Source organism: Ptychodera flava, chromosome 17, assembly GCF_041260155.1.
Source record: "Ptychodera flava strain L36383 chromosome 17, AS_Pfla_20210202, whole genome shotgun sequence".
Taxonomy (NCBI): domain Eukaryota; kingdom Metazoa; phylum Hemichordata; class Enteropneusta; family Ptychoderidae; genus Ptychodera; species Ptychodera flava.
The window spans coordinates 20,678,358-20,698,634 of record NC_091944.1 but is presented as its reverse complement, the minus strand read 5'-3'; the positions used below and the strand labels follow the sequence as shown (position 1 = coordinate 20,698,634).

The 20,277-nt window shown below is 37.3% G+C and overlaps 1 protein-coding gene across 1 annotated transcript; it reads right to left on the bottom strand.

Moving 5' to 3' along the window:
• Nucleotides 1–5,807: 5,807 nt before the first annotated feature.
• Nucleotides 5,808–8,081, bottom strand: LOC139116329 (zinc finger protein 862-like). Its single transcript, XM_070678961.1, has one exon. It carries the CDS (start codon nucleotides 8,079–8,081, stop codon nucleotides 5,808–5,810), a length of 2,274 nt encoding a protein of 757 aa, XP_070535062.1.
• Nucleotides 8,082–20,277: the final 12,196 nt, after the last annotated feature.

The following is a 20,277-nucleotide window of genomic DNA, read 5'->3' as shown; positions in this document are numbered from 1 at the left end:
TCACTTTCAAAATAGCGTTCTAAGTTTAGAAATTAGCTGTAAATTAGAAAGTTTAGAAAGTCGGGCCTTTGGTTGAAAAAATTTTTCCAAGGATATATCGGACAAAACGATAATTATCACTTTCTAAATAGCGTTCTAAGTTTAGAAATTAGCTGAAGTTTTAGAAAGTTTAGAAAGTCGGGCCTTAGGTTGAAATTTTTTTCCAAGGGTATATCGGATAAAAACGATAATTATCACTTTCTAAATAGCGTTCTAGTTTAGAAATTAGCAGTAGTTTAGAAAGTCGGACCTTAGGTTGAATTTTTCCCAAGGATATATCGGATAAAAACGATAATTAACACTTTCTAAATATCGTTCTAAGTTTAGAAATTAGCTGAAGTTTACCTGAAGTTTAGAAAGTCGGGCCTAAGGTTGAAATTTTTTCCAAGGATATATCGGATAAAAACGATCATAATTATCACTTTCTAAATAGCGTTCTAAGTTAGAAAATAGCTTGAAGTTTAGAAAGTTTAGAAAGACGGGACTTAGGTTGAAAATTTTTTCCAAGGATATATCGGATAAAAACGATAATTATCACTTTCTAAATAGCGTTCTAAGTTTAGAAATTAGCTGTAGTTTAGAAAGTCAGGCCTTAGGTTGAAATTTTTTCCCAAGGATATATCGGATAAAAACGATAATTATCACTTTCTAACTAGCGTTCTAAGTTTAGAAATTAGCTGTAGTTTAGAAAGTCGGGCTTGGAGTGAAAAAAGTTTCCCAAGGATATATCGGATAAAAACGATAATTATCACTTTCTAAATATCGTTCTAAGTTTAGAAAATAGCTGAAGTTTAGCTGAAGTTTAGAAAGTCGGGACTTAGGTTGAAAATTTTTTCCAAGGATATATCGGATAAAAACGATAATTATCACTTTCTAAATAGCGTTCTAAGTTTAGAAATTAGCTGTAGTTTAGAAAGTCGGCCTTAGGTTGAAAATTTTTTGCCAGGATATATCGGATAAAAACGATAATTATCACTTTCTAAATAGCGTTCTAAGTTTAGAAATTAGCTGTAGTTTAGAAAGTCGGGCCTTAGGTTGAATTTTTTCCCAAGGATATATCGGATAAAAACGATAATTATCATTTTCTAAATATCGTTCTAAGTTTAGAAATTAGCTGAAGTTTAGCTGAAGTTTAGAAAGTCGGGCCTTAGGTTGAAATTTTTTTTCCAAGGATATATCGGATAAAAACGATAATTATCACTTTCTAAATAGCGTTCTAAGTTTAGAAATTAGCTGTAGTTTAGAAAGCCGGGCTTGGAGTGGAAAAAGTTTTCCAAGGATGTATCGGATAAAAACGATAATTATAACTTTCTAAATAGCGTTCTAAGTTTAGAAAATAGCTGTAGTTTAGAAAGTCGGGCTTGGAGTGGAAAAAATTTTCCAAGGATATATCGGATAAAAACGATAATTATCACTTTCTAAATAGCGTTCTAAGTTTAGAAAATAGCTGTAGTTTAGAAAGTCGGGCTTGGAGTGGAAAAAGTTTTTTCCAAGGATATATCGGATAAAAACGATAATTATCACTTTCTAAATAGCGTTCTAAGTTTAGAAATTAGCTGTAGTTTAGAAAGTCGGCTTGGAGTGGAAAAAGTTTTCCAAGGATATATCGGATAAAAACGATAATTATCACTTTCTAAATAGCGTTCTAAGTTTAGAAAATAGCTGTAGTTTAGAAAGTCGGGCTTGGAGTGGAAAAAGTTTTTTCCAAGGATATATCGGATAAAAACGATAATTATCACTTTCTAAATAGCGTTCTTAGTTTAGAAATTAGCTGTAGTTTAGAAAGTTGGCTTGGAGTGGAAAAAGTTTTCCAAGGATATATCGGATAAAAACGATAATTATCACTTTCTAAATAGCGTTCTAAGTTTAGAAATTAGCTGTAGTTTAGAAAGTTGAGCTTTACGTTGAGAAACAACTCACCGGCCTATATATGTCGGATAAAAACGTTGGTACAGCATTTCTATTGTAATGTTTTCGCAGTGTTTCAAGGGAAAATGTGTGAGTTTGTAGGAGTAGTCTTGTAGAACCAGGAAAATACTATTAGTTTCCCCAAGAAGTAAGTTTTAAAATCCAAAGCTCAAATATGAATTTTTCAATAGACCCGAGAGAGCATACTTCCTATTAAATTGACCATTGCGTTTGGCAAGAAGTTGAATGTTACGAAGTAGAGAAATGTGACAGTGAGTCAGCATAAACACAATTTTTGAAGAGAATTGTAAATATTTGTTTTGTCCGTCAAAAACAAAGTCTGTCAAATAACCACCCGGCTAGACTACGTGTTATGAAAAATAAACCAGATATTTGACGTGGAGACGAATTTACATAAAAGTAACCTTACTGCTACAGTTCAAATGACAAAGGTGTGTTGAGATTATCTTGATCGCGTCCATTTGTGCAGATTAAGCAATGGTGCAAATTAATGCTAAGGGCCTTATAAATGTGTTGCCCCTGTGGTTGCCAAGGTGTGTTTGAGATTTGTCCACAACGATCGCGTCCATTTGTGCTGATTAATGCAAATTTATGCTAATGGTCTTATCAGATGTGTTGCCGGCCAGGCCGCCATCTTCCAGCTGCGTACTCACAGTAAAAGATTGAATCATTCAGAAAATGGGACCTGAAGTGACAACAATTGTTCCTTGATATATCGGATAAAAACGATAATTATCGCTTTCTAAATAGCGTTCTAAGTTTAGAAATTAGCTGTAGTTTAGAAAGTCGGAGTCAGTGGAAAAAAATTTCCTGGGATATATCGGATAAAAACGTTGGTATACCATTTCTGTTGTCATCTGTATATTCCCTAGTGTTTCAAGGGGAAAAGTGTGAGCTTGTAGGAGCAGTCTTGTAGAACCTGGAAAATACTATCAGTTTTCCCCAGAAGCAAGTTCTAAAAGCCAAAGCTGAAATGTGACTTGTCCAATAGACCGACGAGATAGTACCTCCAAATTAATGCATTGGCCCTATCAAAAGTGTTGCCGGCCAGGCTGCCATCTCCAGGCTGCGTGCTCACAGTGAAATGTGGAGTGCGTGAGATGAAGTCCCGCAAACTTTTCCAAGAACATGTCGGAAAAAAGGCTGATACAACGTTTCTGTTGTCATCTGTATATTCCCAAGTGTTTTTATTAAAGTAAAAAGTGTGAGTATGTAGGAGTTTTCTTGTAGAACCCGGAAAATACTATCAGTTTCCCCCAGAAGTGAGTTTTAAAATCCAAAGCTCAAATGAGCTTGTCCAATAAACCAAAAATGGAACAATACTACCACAGTTCTAATGACCAAGGTGTGTTCAATTACGATCGTGCGCGTCCATTTGTGCTTCAAGTTAATGCTAATGAGGCATTGATAAGGCTATTAGCATTAATTTGCACCACAATGGACACGATTGTCGTGGAACTATCTGACCCTCTTCTTGTCTGTGTCTGAACACACCTTGGTCATGCGAATTGTGGCAGTATGGTTATTTACATTCGTCTTCACGTCACACATCTGGTTTATTTGTCATTAACACTAGCGGTGGCTATTTGACAGTCTTTGTTTTTGACGATCAAAGAATAAACATTCACAAGTTTTCGTCATCGCTCACCCAGAGCCACATTTCTCTACTTCATGACATTCAATTCTTGCCCGTTGCAATGATCAATTCAATAAGAGGTGCTTTTCTCGCGGGTTTATGGAAAAAATCTAACTTGAGCTTTGGATTTGCCGCTTGGCAAAACTGATACAGTATTTTCCTGATTCTATCCGACATATCCTCGAACAAATTTTTTTCATTCAAGGCCCGACTTTCTAAACTTCAGCTAATTTCTAAACTTAGAACGCTATTTAGAAAGTGATAATTATCGTTTTTATCCGATATATCCTAGAACAAATTTTTTCAGCCAAGGTCCGACTTTCTAAACTTTAGCTAATTTCCAAACTTAGAACGCTATTTAGAAAGTGATAATTATCGTTTTTATCCGATATATCCTTGGAAGAAATTTTTCACCCAAGGCCCGACTTTCTAAACTTCAGCTAATTTCTAAACTTAGAACGCTATTTAGAAAGTGATAATTATCGTTTTTATCCGATATATCCTAGAACAAATTTTTCACCCAAGGCCCGATTTCTAAACTTCAGCTAATTTCTACACTTAGAACGCTATTTAGAAAGTGATAATTATCGTTTTTTTCCGATAAGCTTATATCCTTTGAAAAATGTTTTCACCCGAGGCCCGACTTTCTAAACTTCAGCTAATTTCTAAATTTAGAACGCTATTTAGAAAGCGATAATTATCGTTTCTGGCTAAACTTTCTAAGTTTAGATTTAGATTTAGACAATTCTAATTTAGCTTTCTAAACTTCAGCTAAACTTTCTAAAAACAATAAAAACACAATTCCGCACCTTAATGTTGCGAGCGCAGGCTTTATTTACAGTGTATGGCCGTGGACATTTGAATTTTTCAGCCTTTGAGTGAGGTTTGAATTGAGAGTTTGCTACTTCGACACTTTCCACATCGTAGGGGACTATTTCAAACCAACCACTGTTCTTTGAGAAGTTGAGAACATATGGCGACAAGAAGTGATCTATGTTCATTTCGATCGTTCTGGATTAGTACTTATGATAGCAACTCTACTGCATGCAGTGCATAGAATATAACATAGTATAAATCGGACATGATACAGTTTTATTCTCGTCTCAGTTGCCGACCATTCGATGTCTAATGATGGAAGAGATGTTTTCGGACTTGATACAACTACTCTCGCCAAGCAGTGCCGGTGGTGGCTTGGTTTGTACTGTGATTCATTTCTTTTGCATGTTTTATTGTTCATTATCGCTCTTATCATGAAGGACACATACCACAGACTCAGCCTTAATCCTGATTTTTACATGTAGCAATTGAACATTGTTTACCATGATGTTTATTTTGGCTGAAACTCAACATCTAATGATAAAACATAAATTAAAGTTCTCATGTTTTCCATGTACACTTCACTTTAAGGAAAGGCATTTTGAAATATATAAAGTGAATTTTATTTGTCAACAAAGTACATGTAACAAAAATTTCAAAGTTTTTGAATAAGTTTTTCATGGTTAAATTTCTTTATATATATGTGAATTTAACATAATATTTTTTAACTGATCAGTTTCTATTTGATACACATTTTAAATATTGTGATCTGTTGATCTTACCGTGGGTCTTTCAAAGGACAGATTTTACAATTTTTTTGTGTATTCCATTATCAGATTGTTCAGAAACCAAGTCATTCAAAAACAAAGCTTCAGAACAATAATTGCTATGGCCAATTTCATATCATTCAGCAATTCAAAAAAAAAGAAATCTTTTTGCATGTACATCTGCATGAATATGATAGATGCTTCCTTACTTCACAGGGGTGAGCAAATCCTTTCTGAGTCCAGTGGTCCCCGGACCAGTAGCAAAATGAATTCAGTGGTCCTGCAACCTGGTCTGGTGGTCCCGCTTTTTTCCCAATAAATTTTTTGTAAATTGTAATAAATAAAATCATGAGTATAGTAATCACTTTCAATGCATTAATTTTAATAAAAATAAAAAAATGATGATTCATCCACTGGTGTGTACAGAATTGAAAAAAAAAGATGGTCATTTGCTGTCCTCACGAGTATTGAAAAGTTCACCAGTTCAAGTAACTGGAGACAGTCAAGTCTGACATAGTCTAACCATTCAGGTAAGTTTGTTTAGGGCAATTTATTATTGATATTGTTTTTTTATGCCATTCATTTCAGGTAAGTTTGTTTGTTTAGGGCAATTGTTATTGTTATTTTTTTATGCCGTCAATGATGATGTCAGGAGCATCCTGATCATTTTCAACATTTTTTTGTGGTTTAGCATGTCCATGTACATGTCTGGAACCTGAGGTGGATGTCAGCCAATGTTTGATAGTTGTATCTGCATTAAAGTCCTCCAGGGTTGGCCCTTCACACACAACATGCAACTGGTCACTCAGAGACTCTTGTGTCAGCTGTGTTCTTAAGTGGTTCTTTATGTTGTTCATACTGCTGAATCCTCTTTCACAGCTTGCAGTAGATGGAGAAATGGCCAGAATTAACTCCACTAGTTTAAGCACATGGGACAGGGCTGGATTTTTCATTCTCAAAAGTCCACTGTATACATCAAGTAGATCATTTGATCTTAATGGCCTGATGAACATCTTCAACAAGATCCACTCTCTATTTACACACTCTCTGTCTGCATCAGTGAAGCATGACTTCATCTTTTCATGCACCAAGTCATGTACTTCTTGATTTCCAAAAGTGCCTAATTCTTCATTATAAATTGGCCACTTATGAAAATCCATGACCTGCAGTAGACTCAGTGGTTCTTCCTTCAGATTTTTGAAACGTTCTCCAATGTAAGTTATTGTATTGTCAATTATTTTCAATGTATCATTGTCTTTAGTGTAGTCAATTGGCCCAGGTTTCCTCCCACTGAGAGCAACATCACCAAATTTCATAGTGTTGGGGTTGTATAATTCACAGAACATGTTCATGTGTTTGCCTGGGGTTGTCTTCAATGCAGACAGTGCTACAGTTGTACACTCAATGTGATCAGGCAGCTCCATGATCAGTAAATTCTCCTGTTGAAATGCTCTAGACAGGGTTGCAAGCAGGGGCAAGTAATCAAGCATGAAATACAAATGCTTCAGAAACATTACTGATGTAATTTCTTTGTAGTAACCATGTGCTCTGGCATCACTACTATGTTGCAAATGCATAGCAACTGCAGGTAAGTTTTGTTTGATGGCCTTTATAGCCCTCTCTTTACTTGCAAGCCATCTGACCTGTTTTACATTTGAGAAATGAGCACCAAACTCTTCTAGTACTGCACATATTTCATACAGTTCCCTTCTTCTCTTGGGGGAATAATGGTAGAAACCAAAAATACCTTTGATTGTGTCCTCAAATTTCACCATATATTTGGCAGATTTATTAGCATCTAATGCTGCTAATTCAAGTTTATGTGCCACACAATGCAAAACCACTGCCTCTGGTACAATGTCAGTTATTTTTTTCGCTACTCCCGATTTTTGGCCCATCATCACTGAAGCCCCGTCAAAATTTACACCAACAAGTTTTGGGGTAGACTTCTCACTCTCAGCTTGGTGTTTGAGATCTTCAAAGTTTATATCAACAGTTTTCAGCCCAGTTTGCAAAGCATTAAATATGCCAGTAGAATCTGCAGTAGATAGTGGCACAATGTCAATTTGTCTTGTTTTCGGAGTGCATTCTGTTGGATCAACATAGCGGAGATACACAATTTCCTGCTCCAAAATTCCTGCATCAGTGCTTCCATCGCCCAAAATACTCACAAAATTTGCAGAGTTTATATCATCTTTGATGCGGTTTCTGATAACATGAGCTATCGATGACAGGAATCTGCGACATGCAAATCTATTCAGGTAGTTTTCACCAAGTTCGGCATTGTTTTTCAACTGAATACTGCATACAAATTCATAGTCTGTAAAGGGGCGTCCGCTCTTCAGTACGCCATACGCAGTGTTGAATAACATCGTTAGCGACTTGTGTTGTTTAGCTGTAACATTTGCCAACACTTGTTCAAGCGGTCCAGTTTTCTCCCTAGCTCTGGTAGGCCCCCGAGTCATGCAACTGATGTGTTCTTTGGTTTTTTCATGAGTTTTGAGGGGATCCACTTTAAAATGATTAGTTCCCTTGTACAGTTGAGAAGTTTTACATGCAACGTCTGGGTGATCACGACAGGGTTTGCAAAACATTGCCTCCGTTTCAGCATCGTACTCCAACCAGTGTTCTAGAAATTTCCTCTGTCGTTTAAGTCTGTCATACTTTTGATCTTTAGTTAGACTCCCAGAGCACAATGAATCATCAGACTTTTTACGTTTTGTAGATGGCTCGTTGTTATTACTTACATCGCCGCCACTTGCACTTGATGATGGTGTTGCACACTGGCCGTCTGTCACTGTCTCACGGACTGGTGATCGAGTGTTCTCCGCATGATCGCTGGACTGTTTTGACAGCTGTTTTCTTACAAACCCGTATCTCAAAAGATTAGCCATTCATTCAAAGAACCCGCTGGTTCGCTCAGCCAGGCAGAACAATGTTGACTCAGCTCAAAGCAGCAGACGATAACTGTGTCCCAACGTACGGTGGCCCTACACGCCACGGAACTCTATTACTTTTGAATATAAACTCTAATTTTTCTTGACAATATCTTTAATATTTGTAAGAGATTTTATTTCTCCACCGCAAACTTTTAATTTTGTACGGGCAACATTATCTTAACATTATCTTAACTTTAACTTCTCGAAAGTATTTTTAGTTTTAACCATAAACAAAATATGTTTCACAAAAGTATTTTTTATTTTGTAAAACAAAAGTAAAATTTTTCAAGATAACAAACTCCCCTACACGTCATGGAAATTTATTACTTTTGAACATAAACTCATATTTCTTAACAATATATTTAATATTTGTAAGAAACTTTTATATCTGAACGGGGAAACTTTATTTTTGGGGTAAACTGTTTTTATAAAAACTTTTAACAAAAACACTTTAACCTTTAGAAAATAACTTTAACTTTGAACAAAATATCTGTTTCTCAAAAGCGCTTTTTATTCGAAAGAAGTAAAAATTGTTCACAGCAAGAGTTGAAGATTTTTGCTAAGCGCGAACTGAGTTACTTAAATGACATAACCTTATGTCTTTAGAGCAGAGAACTTAAATTCTTAAAGAAAATTTTATTTTTCAAGAGTAAAATTAATTTCTTTATGGAAAAAAGATTTCTCAGAGCAGCAAATTGAAATACAGAGAATAAAACTTTTTCTCAATGGCGAGAAACTATTTTCTGAAGACAACAAAACTAATTCTTTCAAGATATATTTTCTACATATGAGTGTGGTTTAAGAATTTGGTAAAACTGAACTGAGAAAAACGAAAAAGGAAGGATGAAAAAGTCAAACTTACTTTTTTTCAGAGGGAAATTTATTTCTGAGAGGAGAAATATTCCATGTGAGGGCGCAATTACCTGTAATGCATCAAACTCTTTCTAGCGAGAGTAGGCTAAACATATTTTGGGGAAGAGTAAAACATATTTTCCGACGAGCAAAACTTTATTCTAATTAAAGTATCCCACCATACAACACCCAAGTTCGATGACCCAGAGTCTCCGAGACAACCATGACTGACTTCATCGGCGATACAGGCACGCTAGCCCGGCCCTAGCTGCAGTACAGTACCTCTAGGTTTTACCTGGGTATTTTGGTCGGACGGTTTGCCGTACTGTACTGCAGCTAGCCCGGCCCTACCCTGCCTGCGTACGATGCTGTGTGTTGGGGCCGTATAATGCCGGGAACATACAGCATCGTACGCAGTGCTATGGGCACGGGCACGCAAACGAGTCAGTTCAACAGTTGCCACTTGTCCGAGTCCCCGAAGAACGGTTTTGTGTTTGAGTGATTCGTCCTGACTGCAGACGTTGTGCGACGGGATGGACCGCATTGGGTTCCTTCATTAGCTCTGCATGGGCTGTGTGTTACCGGCGTTATACGGCCTCCCACCACATAACGCCGGTAACACACAGCCCTGCCATGCAGAGCTATTCCTTCATCAGTTGCTGTGTTGTTAATGTTATGTTGTGTGATAGTCATCTTTTCTATAAGCCAGATTCGTAATTGATAGTCTTCGACTGAAACTGAACCTGGCCGGCCAGATTTGACCACAGTCGAGCGTGGTTCAATACAGTAGTTGTGGGTCCACAGCTGTGGTGTTTTCGGACGGGATATGCCTTTTACGGGCTGGTTGACTTTCATGTTTTTGACCCCGCAAACCACACGTGAAAGTCAAAACCAGTCCACGACTGTGGTCAAATCTGGCGGGCTCGGTTCAGTTTCAGTTTCTATAAATTACGAATCTGGCTTCTCCTCTTAGAAAAGATGAATATCACACACATTGGCTGTGTGTTACCGGTGTTATGTGGTGGGAGACTGTATAACGCCGGTAACACACAGCCCTGCCATGCATAGCCCTGCATACAGGTCTGTGTGTTCCCGGCGTATGTTCCCGGCGTATAACGCCGGGAACACACAGACCTGTACGCAGGGCTATGCCATGCAGAGCTAATGAAGAACCCCAATGCGGTCCCGTCGCACACCGTCTGCCGTCAGGACGAATCACTCAAACATAAAACCATTCTTCGGGACTCAGACAAGTGGCAACTGACCCGCGTGCCCGAGGCGCTAGCCCTGTGTACGTGTACGATGTTGTGAGTTCCCGGCGTTATACGGCCCCAACACACAGCATCGTACGCATGCAGGGTAGGGCCGGGCTGGTGTGCCCGTATCGCTGATGAAGTCAGTCATGGTTGTCTCGGAGAGCAGATCGTCCATGTAGCCGGCACGAACACGAACTGATACCGGCTACCAACTCGGAGACTCTGGGTCATCAAACTTGGGTGTTGTATGGTGGGATACTTTAACTTCCGCCGCCATTAAAATAGTTTTGCTCGTCGGAAAAATGTTTTACTCTTCCCAAGAATATGTTTACTCTCGCTAGAAAGAGTTTGCCATGCATTATAGGTAATTGCGCCCTCACATGAAATATTTCTCCTCTCAGGAATAAATTTCGCTCTGAAGAAAAGTAAGTTTGACTTTTTCATCCCTTTTTCGTTCTTTCTCAGTTCAGTTTTACCAAATTCTTAAACCACACTCATATGTAGAAAATATCTTGAAGGAATTAGTTTTGTTGTCTTCAGAAAATAATTTCTCTCCGTTGAGAAAAAAGTTTATTGCACTATATTTCAATTTGGTGCTCTGAGAAAATCTTTTTTCCATAAAGAAATTAATTTTACTCTTGAAAATAAAACTTTTCTTAAAGAATTTAAGTTTTCTGCTCTAAAGACATAAGGTTATGTCATTTAAGTAACTCAGTCCGTGCTCAGCAAAAATCTTCAACTCTTGCTGTGAACAATTTTTACTTCTTTTCGAAATAACAACGATTTTGAGAAACAAATATTTTGTTCAAAGTTAAATTTATTTTTTAAAAGTTAAAGTGTTTTTGTTAAAAGTTTTTAAAAACAGTTTACCCCAAAAATAAAGTTTCCCCGTTCAGAAATAAAAGTTTGCTGTGGAGAAATAAAATTTCTTGCAAATATTAAATATATTGTCAAGAAATATGAGTTTATGTTCAAAAGTAATAAATTTCCATGACGTGTAGGGGAGTCTGTTATCTTGAAAAAATTTTACGTTTGTTTTACAAAATAAAAAATACTTTTGAGAAACATATTTTCTTTATTGTTAAAACTAAAATTACTTTCGAGAAGTTAAAGTTAAGATAATGTTCAGATAATGTTGCCCGTACAAAATTAAAAGTTTGCGGTGGAGAAATAAAATCTCTTACAAATATTAAAGATATTGTCAAGAAAAATTAGAGTTTATATTCAAAAGTAATAGAATTCCGTGACGTGTAGGGGCCACCGTACCAACGTGACCTCAAATTCCATTCAATTACACTGAATGCGTGATCAAATCAATTGACTGAATTGAGCAATACTGGCTACCCCTATAGGCCCAATTGCTTGAATGGTGACGTCAGCGGCAGTGATGACCCGATGACCTGAGAATAATGGCTGTGCATGCTTGACAACGCGAGCAGGTATCGGATTGCGGCACTTCGTTATCTTTTTGTTTTTGTTATTTTTTTGATTATCTACTGGTCCGTCGGACCAGACAAAGTATAAAACTAATAGTCCGCGGCAAAAAATCGATGGTCCCGGACCTCGGACCACTGGATTTGCTCACCCCTGCTTCACTATAATAATTTTTGTCAAAAATTGTCCAGCAGTATAGCACCTCATGTAATTTTTCAATAGAAATTTTAATTCAGAGACGATGATTAAGTATACTGATAATTATTAACTAAACTTTAGATTTTGCTCAGAACTATTGCAGTGGACTTTATTGTCCTTTAGGGAACATGTTTTGATGTTTTGATATTAAATATAGTTTGTGTTCAAATGTGTTTAATCCCGTTGTAGCTTGTTGCTGAAAATATGCTAATTTTCTATAGATGAAATTTATACTGATTTTTCTACTTTTCAGTGATTTTCATACATGATAGGATTCATTTAGTGAAAGGCATAGAATTCAGTTCTCACCTTTGTGAGATTTATAGTTACGATGCAACTGATTGGCATGCACCTACTTTGATATCGTTTAAAGGGGAAGGTTACCCAGTGATTATGTATTCAGCAATAAGAAATCTATAACAAACTGGTGTGAAATCTGTTTTTGTTATTAATTTTCACTTACTGATAGCACGATGGCATCCATTTGAAAACCTTTAGTTATAGGTGGAAGTGACGTAAGAGCCTACGACTGCACTGACACTTGTGGGGCTTCCTCGGCTGAAGACTACGGGGACCCCTATAAGTGCCAGTGCAGTCCTAGGCTCTTACGTCACTTCTACCTATACCTATAGTTTTCAAATGGGTGCCATCACGCCATGGTAAGTGAAAGTTGATAACAAGACAGGTGTCGCACCATTTTTTTCATAGATTTTTTATTGCTGAACATACAATCTCTGGGTAACCTTCCCCTTTAAGATAATAATAGTAAAGATGGTTACTGTGAGGATAATTAGTGTAACATGTTATATAGACTTCAAAGTTACAAAGTTGCTTAGTACAAAGAGTAATCGGATAAATTTTCAGCATAAGATAACCAGGTATGTTCGATAAAAAAGGTCCACAGATTGTGTCTATTGCAAAGCCATTGGATGTTCTGATCACACCATAATTACACCCCTGTCGAAATTTGGTACTTCAATTGTAATATTTTTGAGGACATGGTCATGTTAAGAAAGAAGAAATGGTAATATTGAGTACACTCTAATGGATTACCACATCTTTCTGTCATAAAGTCTAAGTTACAAACCACATTACATTTTTTGCAATATTTAAATTTTTCACCAGAGGAATTTCAACTACTGTCATTCATTCATGTCAACAAAATCAAGAGATACATTGCATTATTTATGACATTTTCAACATTTTACCCAACTGTACCGTTTTCCTATTTATTATGCCAACTTGTTCTTTCAATTTTGCCATTCATATTGTCCACAGTACAGCCTCATTAAATATTCATTGCTTTTAGGTACATTAAAGAAGGACTTCTCAGTTGAAAAATATATTTTTAAAATTATTTTATTCTTTAATCATAATGTAGTACTTGCATTTAATAATTTTGTACTGTAAAAGTTAATAGTAGTAACATATTTTTGTATTGCAATATTTGAAATGACAGTAATATTGTCCTTTCATGACTTTGCTACTATTGTTGTTCAGTTTGTCAACTGCACTTTCTTGCTCAGCTCCCTGAATTTTGTTGAAATATCCACTTGTCAGCCTATCAGCATGATCTGTATATTTACATATAGATCCAGACTTCATACAATGCATCGGTCAACTAGTACAATTTTGACTATAAAGGTAATAGATTTAACATGATAATAGTAGACATTTCAACTTGCTTTTGGCAATAACACAAGAAAATGTAGTTAATACAAAGAACAGAAATAGGGCAGAAACCAGTTGTTACAGCTACTTTTAAAGTACATATCAGTATTGTACTAGAAGTAATTGGCCTTTAATGCAATATTTTCATAAGTCAACTCGGCTCAGTTATCTCAGAAAGATACATTTTATGTAAACACTTTTTTAAAAAATATATGTTATTTTATTAATACAAACTTTGTTTAAAAATTATATAGCTCTCAACTTGTTTTATTTGTGTATAAAGGTGTTGCCTGCTGATTTTACCACACTTGTATTGCTTCTTTCTCCTCTGTAGAGGTCCAACTGTACCAGAGAGAATATGGACTTTGATCAAATCACTGGATAAAAAAGTAAAGGTACATTTTATCAAAGGCTGAATGCACTGGATTATTTTTTGTATGCTGAATCCTAAAAGTACAAATATGAAATCCATTGCATCAGCTTTATCAGTAAAGAAAATGGCCCAATAAAATTGCATTTCCCCATGCACCATTTTTGGAGCCTCTTTGTAGGGCATTATACATATGCCACCACACAAAGCCAACAAATTGTTGTTGGCTGCAGTGGGTGTACACTGATTTGCCGTAGAGCCATGTTTAATCCCATCTAGCTAACTACTTGTGACCTCATTGTCATGAGCTCGGCCTGTTAGCTTCCTTGACCTTTGATGTCTACCCCCTTCCCCCAAGCTGCAGGTTGTCTGTGAGAGGTCTGTCTCAGAGCTGCAAGATGTCTGCAAGGTCTGTCCCAGAGCTGTGGGTTGTCTGCAAGAGGTTTGTCCCAGAGCTGTGGTGGTCTGCAAGTGGTCTGTCTCAGAGCTGCAATAACTAATTATATATTCACAGAATCAGCTTACTGCAGCTCTGTCCAGAAAGCTGCAGTGAGTCTGTTTGTGCAGCTCTGCCAAGCTCTTAATCAGCTCTTTGCAGATCTGCAGGTTTCGTAAGGGCACGCACCTACAGGCACTCGAAAATACGATGCAGCGACAAGCTGAGGGAATCCAACACTTTGTAGATGATATGAGTTCCATCATGAAATTGCGGGACTTGCGTATCGATGAGTTATGGAACGCGTACAACGATTCCCAGCGTAACATCAACATGCTGCTCTTAGCGGTCGGCGAAATTGAGAAACGCATTGAGGAAACGGACATACAAGAAAGAAACTTCAAGCTACGCATCGACCATTTCCACCAATATCTCTTCTTGGTACTCTTTATTCAGGACCGATCAGAAAACGTAGAAACTCTGTGTAATCAGGCAAAAAACCGCTAATTGAGTTTGCAATCGTTACTCCGCGGATACATCACTGAGGAATTGATTCCGCCCAGTGACATTCGATCGGCCCTGAAGAAATTGACATTGGTATTGCAAGATAAGTACCCAGATTATCGTATAGCACATGTTCACCCCAGTTATTATTATCGACAACCTGGGGCGGTGTCGTTTAAATCAGGCGACACACTTTTAATTAAGATCTTTGTGCCTATTACTCGGTTACCGTCATTGTATGATGTATATCGTATTTTTCCGTTACCTGTGCCAACACCGCATATATAATAACGATTCATCGCATGCACGATTTTCCCATTCTATGACTGTTCTGAATAACGTTCCCGCTATGGTGGCTATTCAACGAAATGGTGATTTGTATTTTCATATGAATGAGATTGAATTTTCTACCTGTTCAGGATTATCCATTTTAACATGCCAAATACCGATCACGCTACTGCAACCAAATTACCCTTCTTGCGCTTATGCCTCATATCACAACCAACACGACCGTATTTTGACGACTTGTAATCCCCAATTGATATTGCGATCTAGCCATTTCCCTATTGCTCATAAAGTGGAGGGTTCAAAGGTTCTCATTCAGGGACTTACAGAGCGTTGGGTTTTATATTGTCCGCATTCTGAGGTTCGTAATATCACTGGCTGTTTGTTTTGTGTCATAAACATTCCTTGTGGCTGCTATTTGAGCTCCGACTATTTTTATGTTGATGCTTTGACTGTAGATTGTCAACCGCACGATATTGAGTATGTACATAAGTTAAATTTACCGTTTCTGCTTACGTTGTACAATGAAACGTTCCCCTTCCACCATTATAATTACTCTACGCACGTGCCATGGTCGGTCACATTACCTAATGTTGACTTTGTCGAAGGACGTTGGTCTAAGGCGTTGAACCGTGATAAAGATATAAGGTTCGACCTCGACACCATGTCTCAGACATTACGCGACCACGCACAGGTGTTTCTTGACCCATTAGATCAGTAAGCATACGAGGCGTCCCGGTTTGAAAATGCTCCATGGATAGTACTGAGTAGTGTTTGTGTTGTTCCGGTTGTTATGTTTTTTGTTTCTTTGGTGTTTTTGATGGCCATGTATAGTTTAATGCGTATACGCAGTTTAGGGTTGTCCGTCACTGCGCTCCAATTGGCTGGACGTGCCAGAGGAGATGACTCAAATGTTATTCCTTGGGTGCAGACGACTGTTGCTCCGAGCAGAGCTACAATGACGTTGATAGAGAAATTGTCCGCTTATAACGAGGAAATGTTTTGGACAAATATATTGTCATTTTTAGTGGTGATATTGTTGTTTGTTATGGTGTACAAGTTGTGTAAATGCTGTGTTCGACGATGTTGTTGTTCATATCTTCATTTGATTAAGGGACGGCCTCGTAAAGCTAAAGATTATGAGCGGTATACTGACGGTCAAGATAAGGAACGATGTGTCGTGTCGGTAGCCACACAAATTGAGAATGTTATAACACGAGATATAGGTGTCAATACTAACCAAACGATGGTTGCCCCACTTGCGATCAATGCCCAAATCCCGGCCCAACAAAACCGAACCCCGGCTCGAGTTGATGTGCATCGCCCTGCGCCCTCTCCTCCTCAACAAGGCGGAGCATCCTTACCAAATTTAAATATAAATCCCGAAGTTGATTTTGGTCATATTCTCCAACATACGGCCCAAGATTTCAACGACATTATTGAAATGGTTAATACGGATATGGCTCAACGACAAGCCCCCATTTCTAATCAACAGGTCGATTCCCCTCCCCAAAGACCCGAAAATGTCCGATCGCTAGATGCTGCGCGGACACGATCACCACCTTATTGGCAACTTTGATTTTGCTCGGTGTTTAATTCCCTTGATATTGAAATACAATGACGTTATTGATTCTGTCTTTATAAGTTTAATTTCAAGTATTGTATCGTTTTCATTTAATTCTACTACCGATTGTATTATTACTGGTTTCTCAATTTATGCTTCTGATCATTATTTTAATTTTCCGATCGTTGACTGTATACCCTTATTTTATTCATTTGATTTATTATTTTGTTATTATTGAGTATATTATTACTATTATTATTGCTGTATTATTATTATTATTAGCATTATTTTATTATATTATTACCACCACTTCATTGATTTTTCTGATTACAATTTTATGATCACTTTAATTTTCAATCTTTTATTCTAATTCTTGTATGTTTATTTTATCTTTAATCGCTCGTTTATTCAACAGTTTTATCGATTTATGTATCTGATATTTTATAAATTTTAGTGTTCCTTCCTTGTATTTTATCAATTTTATTTCGAATTCCTTGTACTTACTTTCTCATTTTATTATTTTCTAGACATGATTGATTGATTCTGCTCTTTGATTTGTCCAGCGAGGACGCTGGTTATTAAAAAGGTGGGAGAGTGTAACGCCTTAAAATGATGACATTTTGACCTTTTACCGATATTTAGGATTTTATTACTTTAACCTTTTACCGACTTTCATAACTTGTATAACTACTCTTTCACGTTGTAAGTACACGAGTGACATTACGTGCAATGAACGTATGTCACATGAAGTCAAAACGTGATATAATTTTGGATGAAATGTATAAAAGCTGATGATTTTGATAGTTGGAGGAGGATCTGAGAACTTTAGGGAGAGTCTTTGCTGATCGATAATTGTATCCTGAGTACGGACTTGGTGCCGCTCTGCCTTAGTAATAAAGATCGGAAGTTGTGAGTTAAACTGATTACTTGGTGTACGTTCCAGTTACTGAAAGTATTACGATTCCCCGTAGTACCTCTCGATTGCGTGACTTTGAGTGAGTGACGATCCATCGACGATCACAAGTTACGAAAAGTCAGTCGTAACACTTACAGAAGTTAGTGTTTTGATATTCCTTGATGAAAGCTAAAATGGTATGATATAGGTTATCATCTTTTAGCCTCTGACCGGGATTTCCCCGAAGGATATGACGATTCACTTGTCGGAATTTACACCATTCCAATTCGACACAGAAGTTAAAGAGGTCTTTGTTTTTAGAAATAAATTTTGCAATATTCTTATCACCAAACTTGATGCTGCCCGCATATATTAATGATGCATAGTGTTATGAAGTATGGCCAAAGTTAAGGTAGTCAGAAATGTCCATAGTTGTTCACAAAAAAACAGACCACTGATCCTGCCGTTTTAATAGAAAATCCCTGTATTGTGGCAGCTCATTTTGCAGTGAGGCCTTTTACAATTCACCAAACTGCCTGATAACTTCTTTAACTTTCATTTATAGTGTGGGTTGGCTATCGCCTGAGCCATCAGGCTGATTGTGTGATCTACCGCCAAGTGTGCTTCCTTTAGTTACAACCAGGGCGACTGTCGATATTGTCAATCTACTGGCAGTAAGGAGTGCAGGGATAGCTATTTAGCATGCTGTTTCAATAAATCTGTAAATTTCAGTTTCAGTGACAAATCATAAATTACATCATGAAGATACCTAATTTGCAAAAGTCTTTCACGTGACCCACTGATAAGGTTATGTTGCTCTTCAATTCAATTATTAATTTTTGCTAGTGTTGTTCTATTAGTTCAGGCGTAAGCTCAGCTTCTGACTGAATTTTATCACTTTGATTGTAAAGCTCATTAAGACGCATATTCAGCATCTCTTATTCATCAACAAAATCTCTATATTCGGGGTTAGATTATTCAACTCATCAGTCTTGTTTTTGAAAAATTCATTTTATCTGCATTTCCACTAGCTTCATGCAATAAGTGTGTCAGTTCATTTCGGAGTTGGCCATGTCAAAAGGTGTCAGCTCCTTAGCCGGCACTCTAAATCGTATCACATTTCCACAACACAATAAAGAACTCAAATATTCGGGTTCTATGACAAAACCCCATGACCTGTGAGTGCAAGCGCAGCCGAATACACCGCAGCACTCGTGCAAATACCGCTAGTACGGCGCGTTTGCACTCACTGGCCATGGGGTTCTGTTATTATTACATATGTTCTATCTTTTATTTGCATCATTTATCGAGAGAATCGACGATTGGTGGTGCGTACTACTTCTCTGTCAAAGCTTCAGGGCGACCCTGCAGAGTTATATAACATTGACATCACTGTAATGAGGCGTCCAATCAGCTTTCACTTTTCATTAGTCAACGCCGCCACACCCTCTATTTTTATTGGCTAAACTATTGTTTACTTGTTTATCAAGGATGACGTAAAAGGAACGTCGGAGGGCTCGAACTCTGCTTGCGATCGCGATGGCTCACACATACATGGCAACATGATAGATAGCCAACGAAGAGAACTTTGAGTATGGAACGCTTTTGATTTTTTCACATTTGAGTTTGAAATTCTTCTAAATGATCGATACAAACAACTGTTTGAAGATTTTTAAGGGAAATTTAAGAGTAAGGGACCAAGCACCATTAACGGCAGGGGGGGGGGGGGAAAGAGAAAATGGGGTCCACTAAAAAAATGAGTGTTCTTGGGGTGGGCCATGAAAATTCCAGGGAAGGTAAGGGGTTGGCCACCAAATGTTTACACCATAACAGACAGAGAATATTTTTCAGAATATCTCTCTTCGATAAATGATCACTGATGGCATTGGTGACACGGGGCCTTAGTGACCACTACCTATCTGACTTACATATTGATATATGGCGGGTGCCACATGTGGGGCAGAATACGCTTACTATTTTTGAAACACCTGACATCACTTCTTGGTCTTTTGGCCAGAGACTTTCTTTGTGTACCATCTATTTGCTGTCTGTTCTGTGCTGTTTTGTGCCTATGTTTACAACTATTGTCTCACAAATTTTGACCTAGTGTTATTGGATTATGGATTGGTATGATTGCGATTATTTTTTTCAGCATTTTTGTTCCTTGTTGAAGCTGGAGTTCCTTGTTTAACTTCTTGTAGCATGATGAAATACCAAGTCTTATACCTCACGATGCAGTTGTTATGTGTAAAATGAGCAATATTATTTTTGAAAATTGACTTCATTTGTCAATAATAATAATGGTTGGTAATGGTACAGAGGCTAGGTTGAAACTGGTTATTTCATCATGCTATAGGAAGAACTAGAATACGTAGTGGACAAATAGGAAAAAATATTGAAAAAAGGAGAAAAAATGGCATTAATGGGTCTTTTATAGTTAGCCCATGAAGGACTATTCCAATGGCAGACTGTCATTACGGTTGAGTAACATTGAATATCTTTGGTAGTCATAGAAAGGCAGACACTGGGTTGTGGAAAGTGCATTGAAGTCACAATGGTCATGTTATACATTTTTCCTAACATCTTTGTACTTGGTATCTGCTTTTATGCTGTGTACCTCTTCCAGACCATTCATGTTTATATTTGCTTTAGTGACAATTGTTGGTCTTTTTGTTCAAAGAGTGTT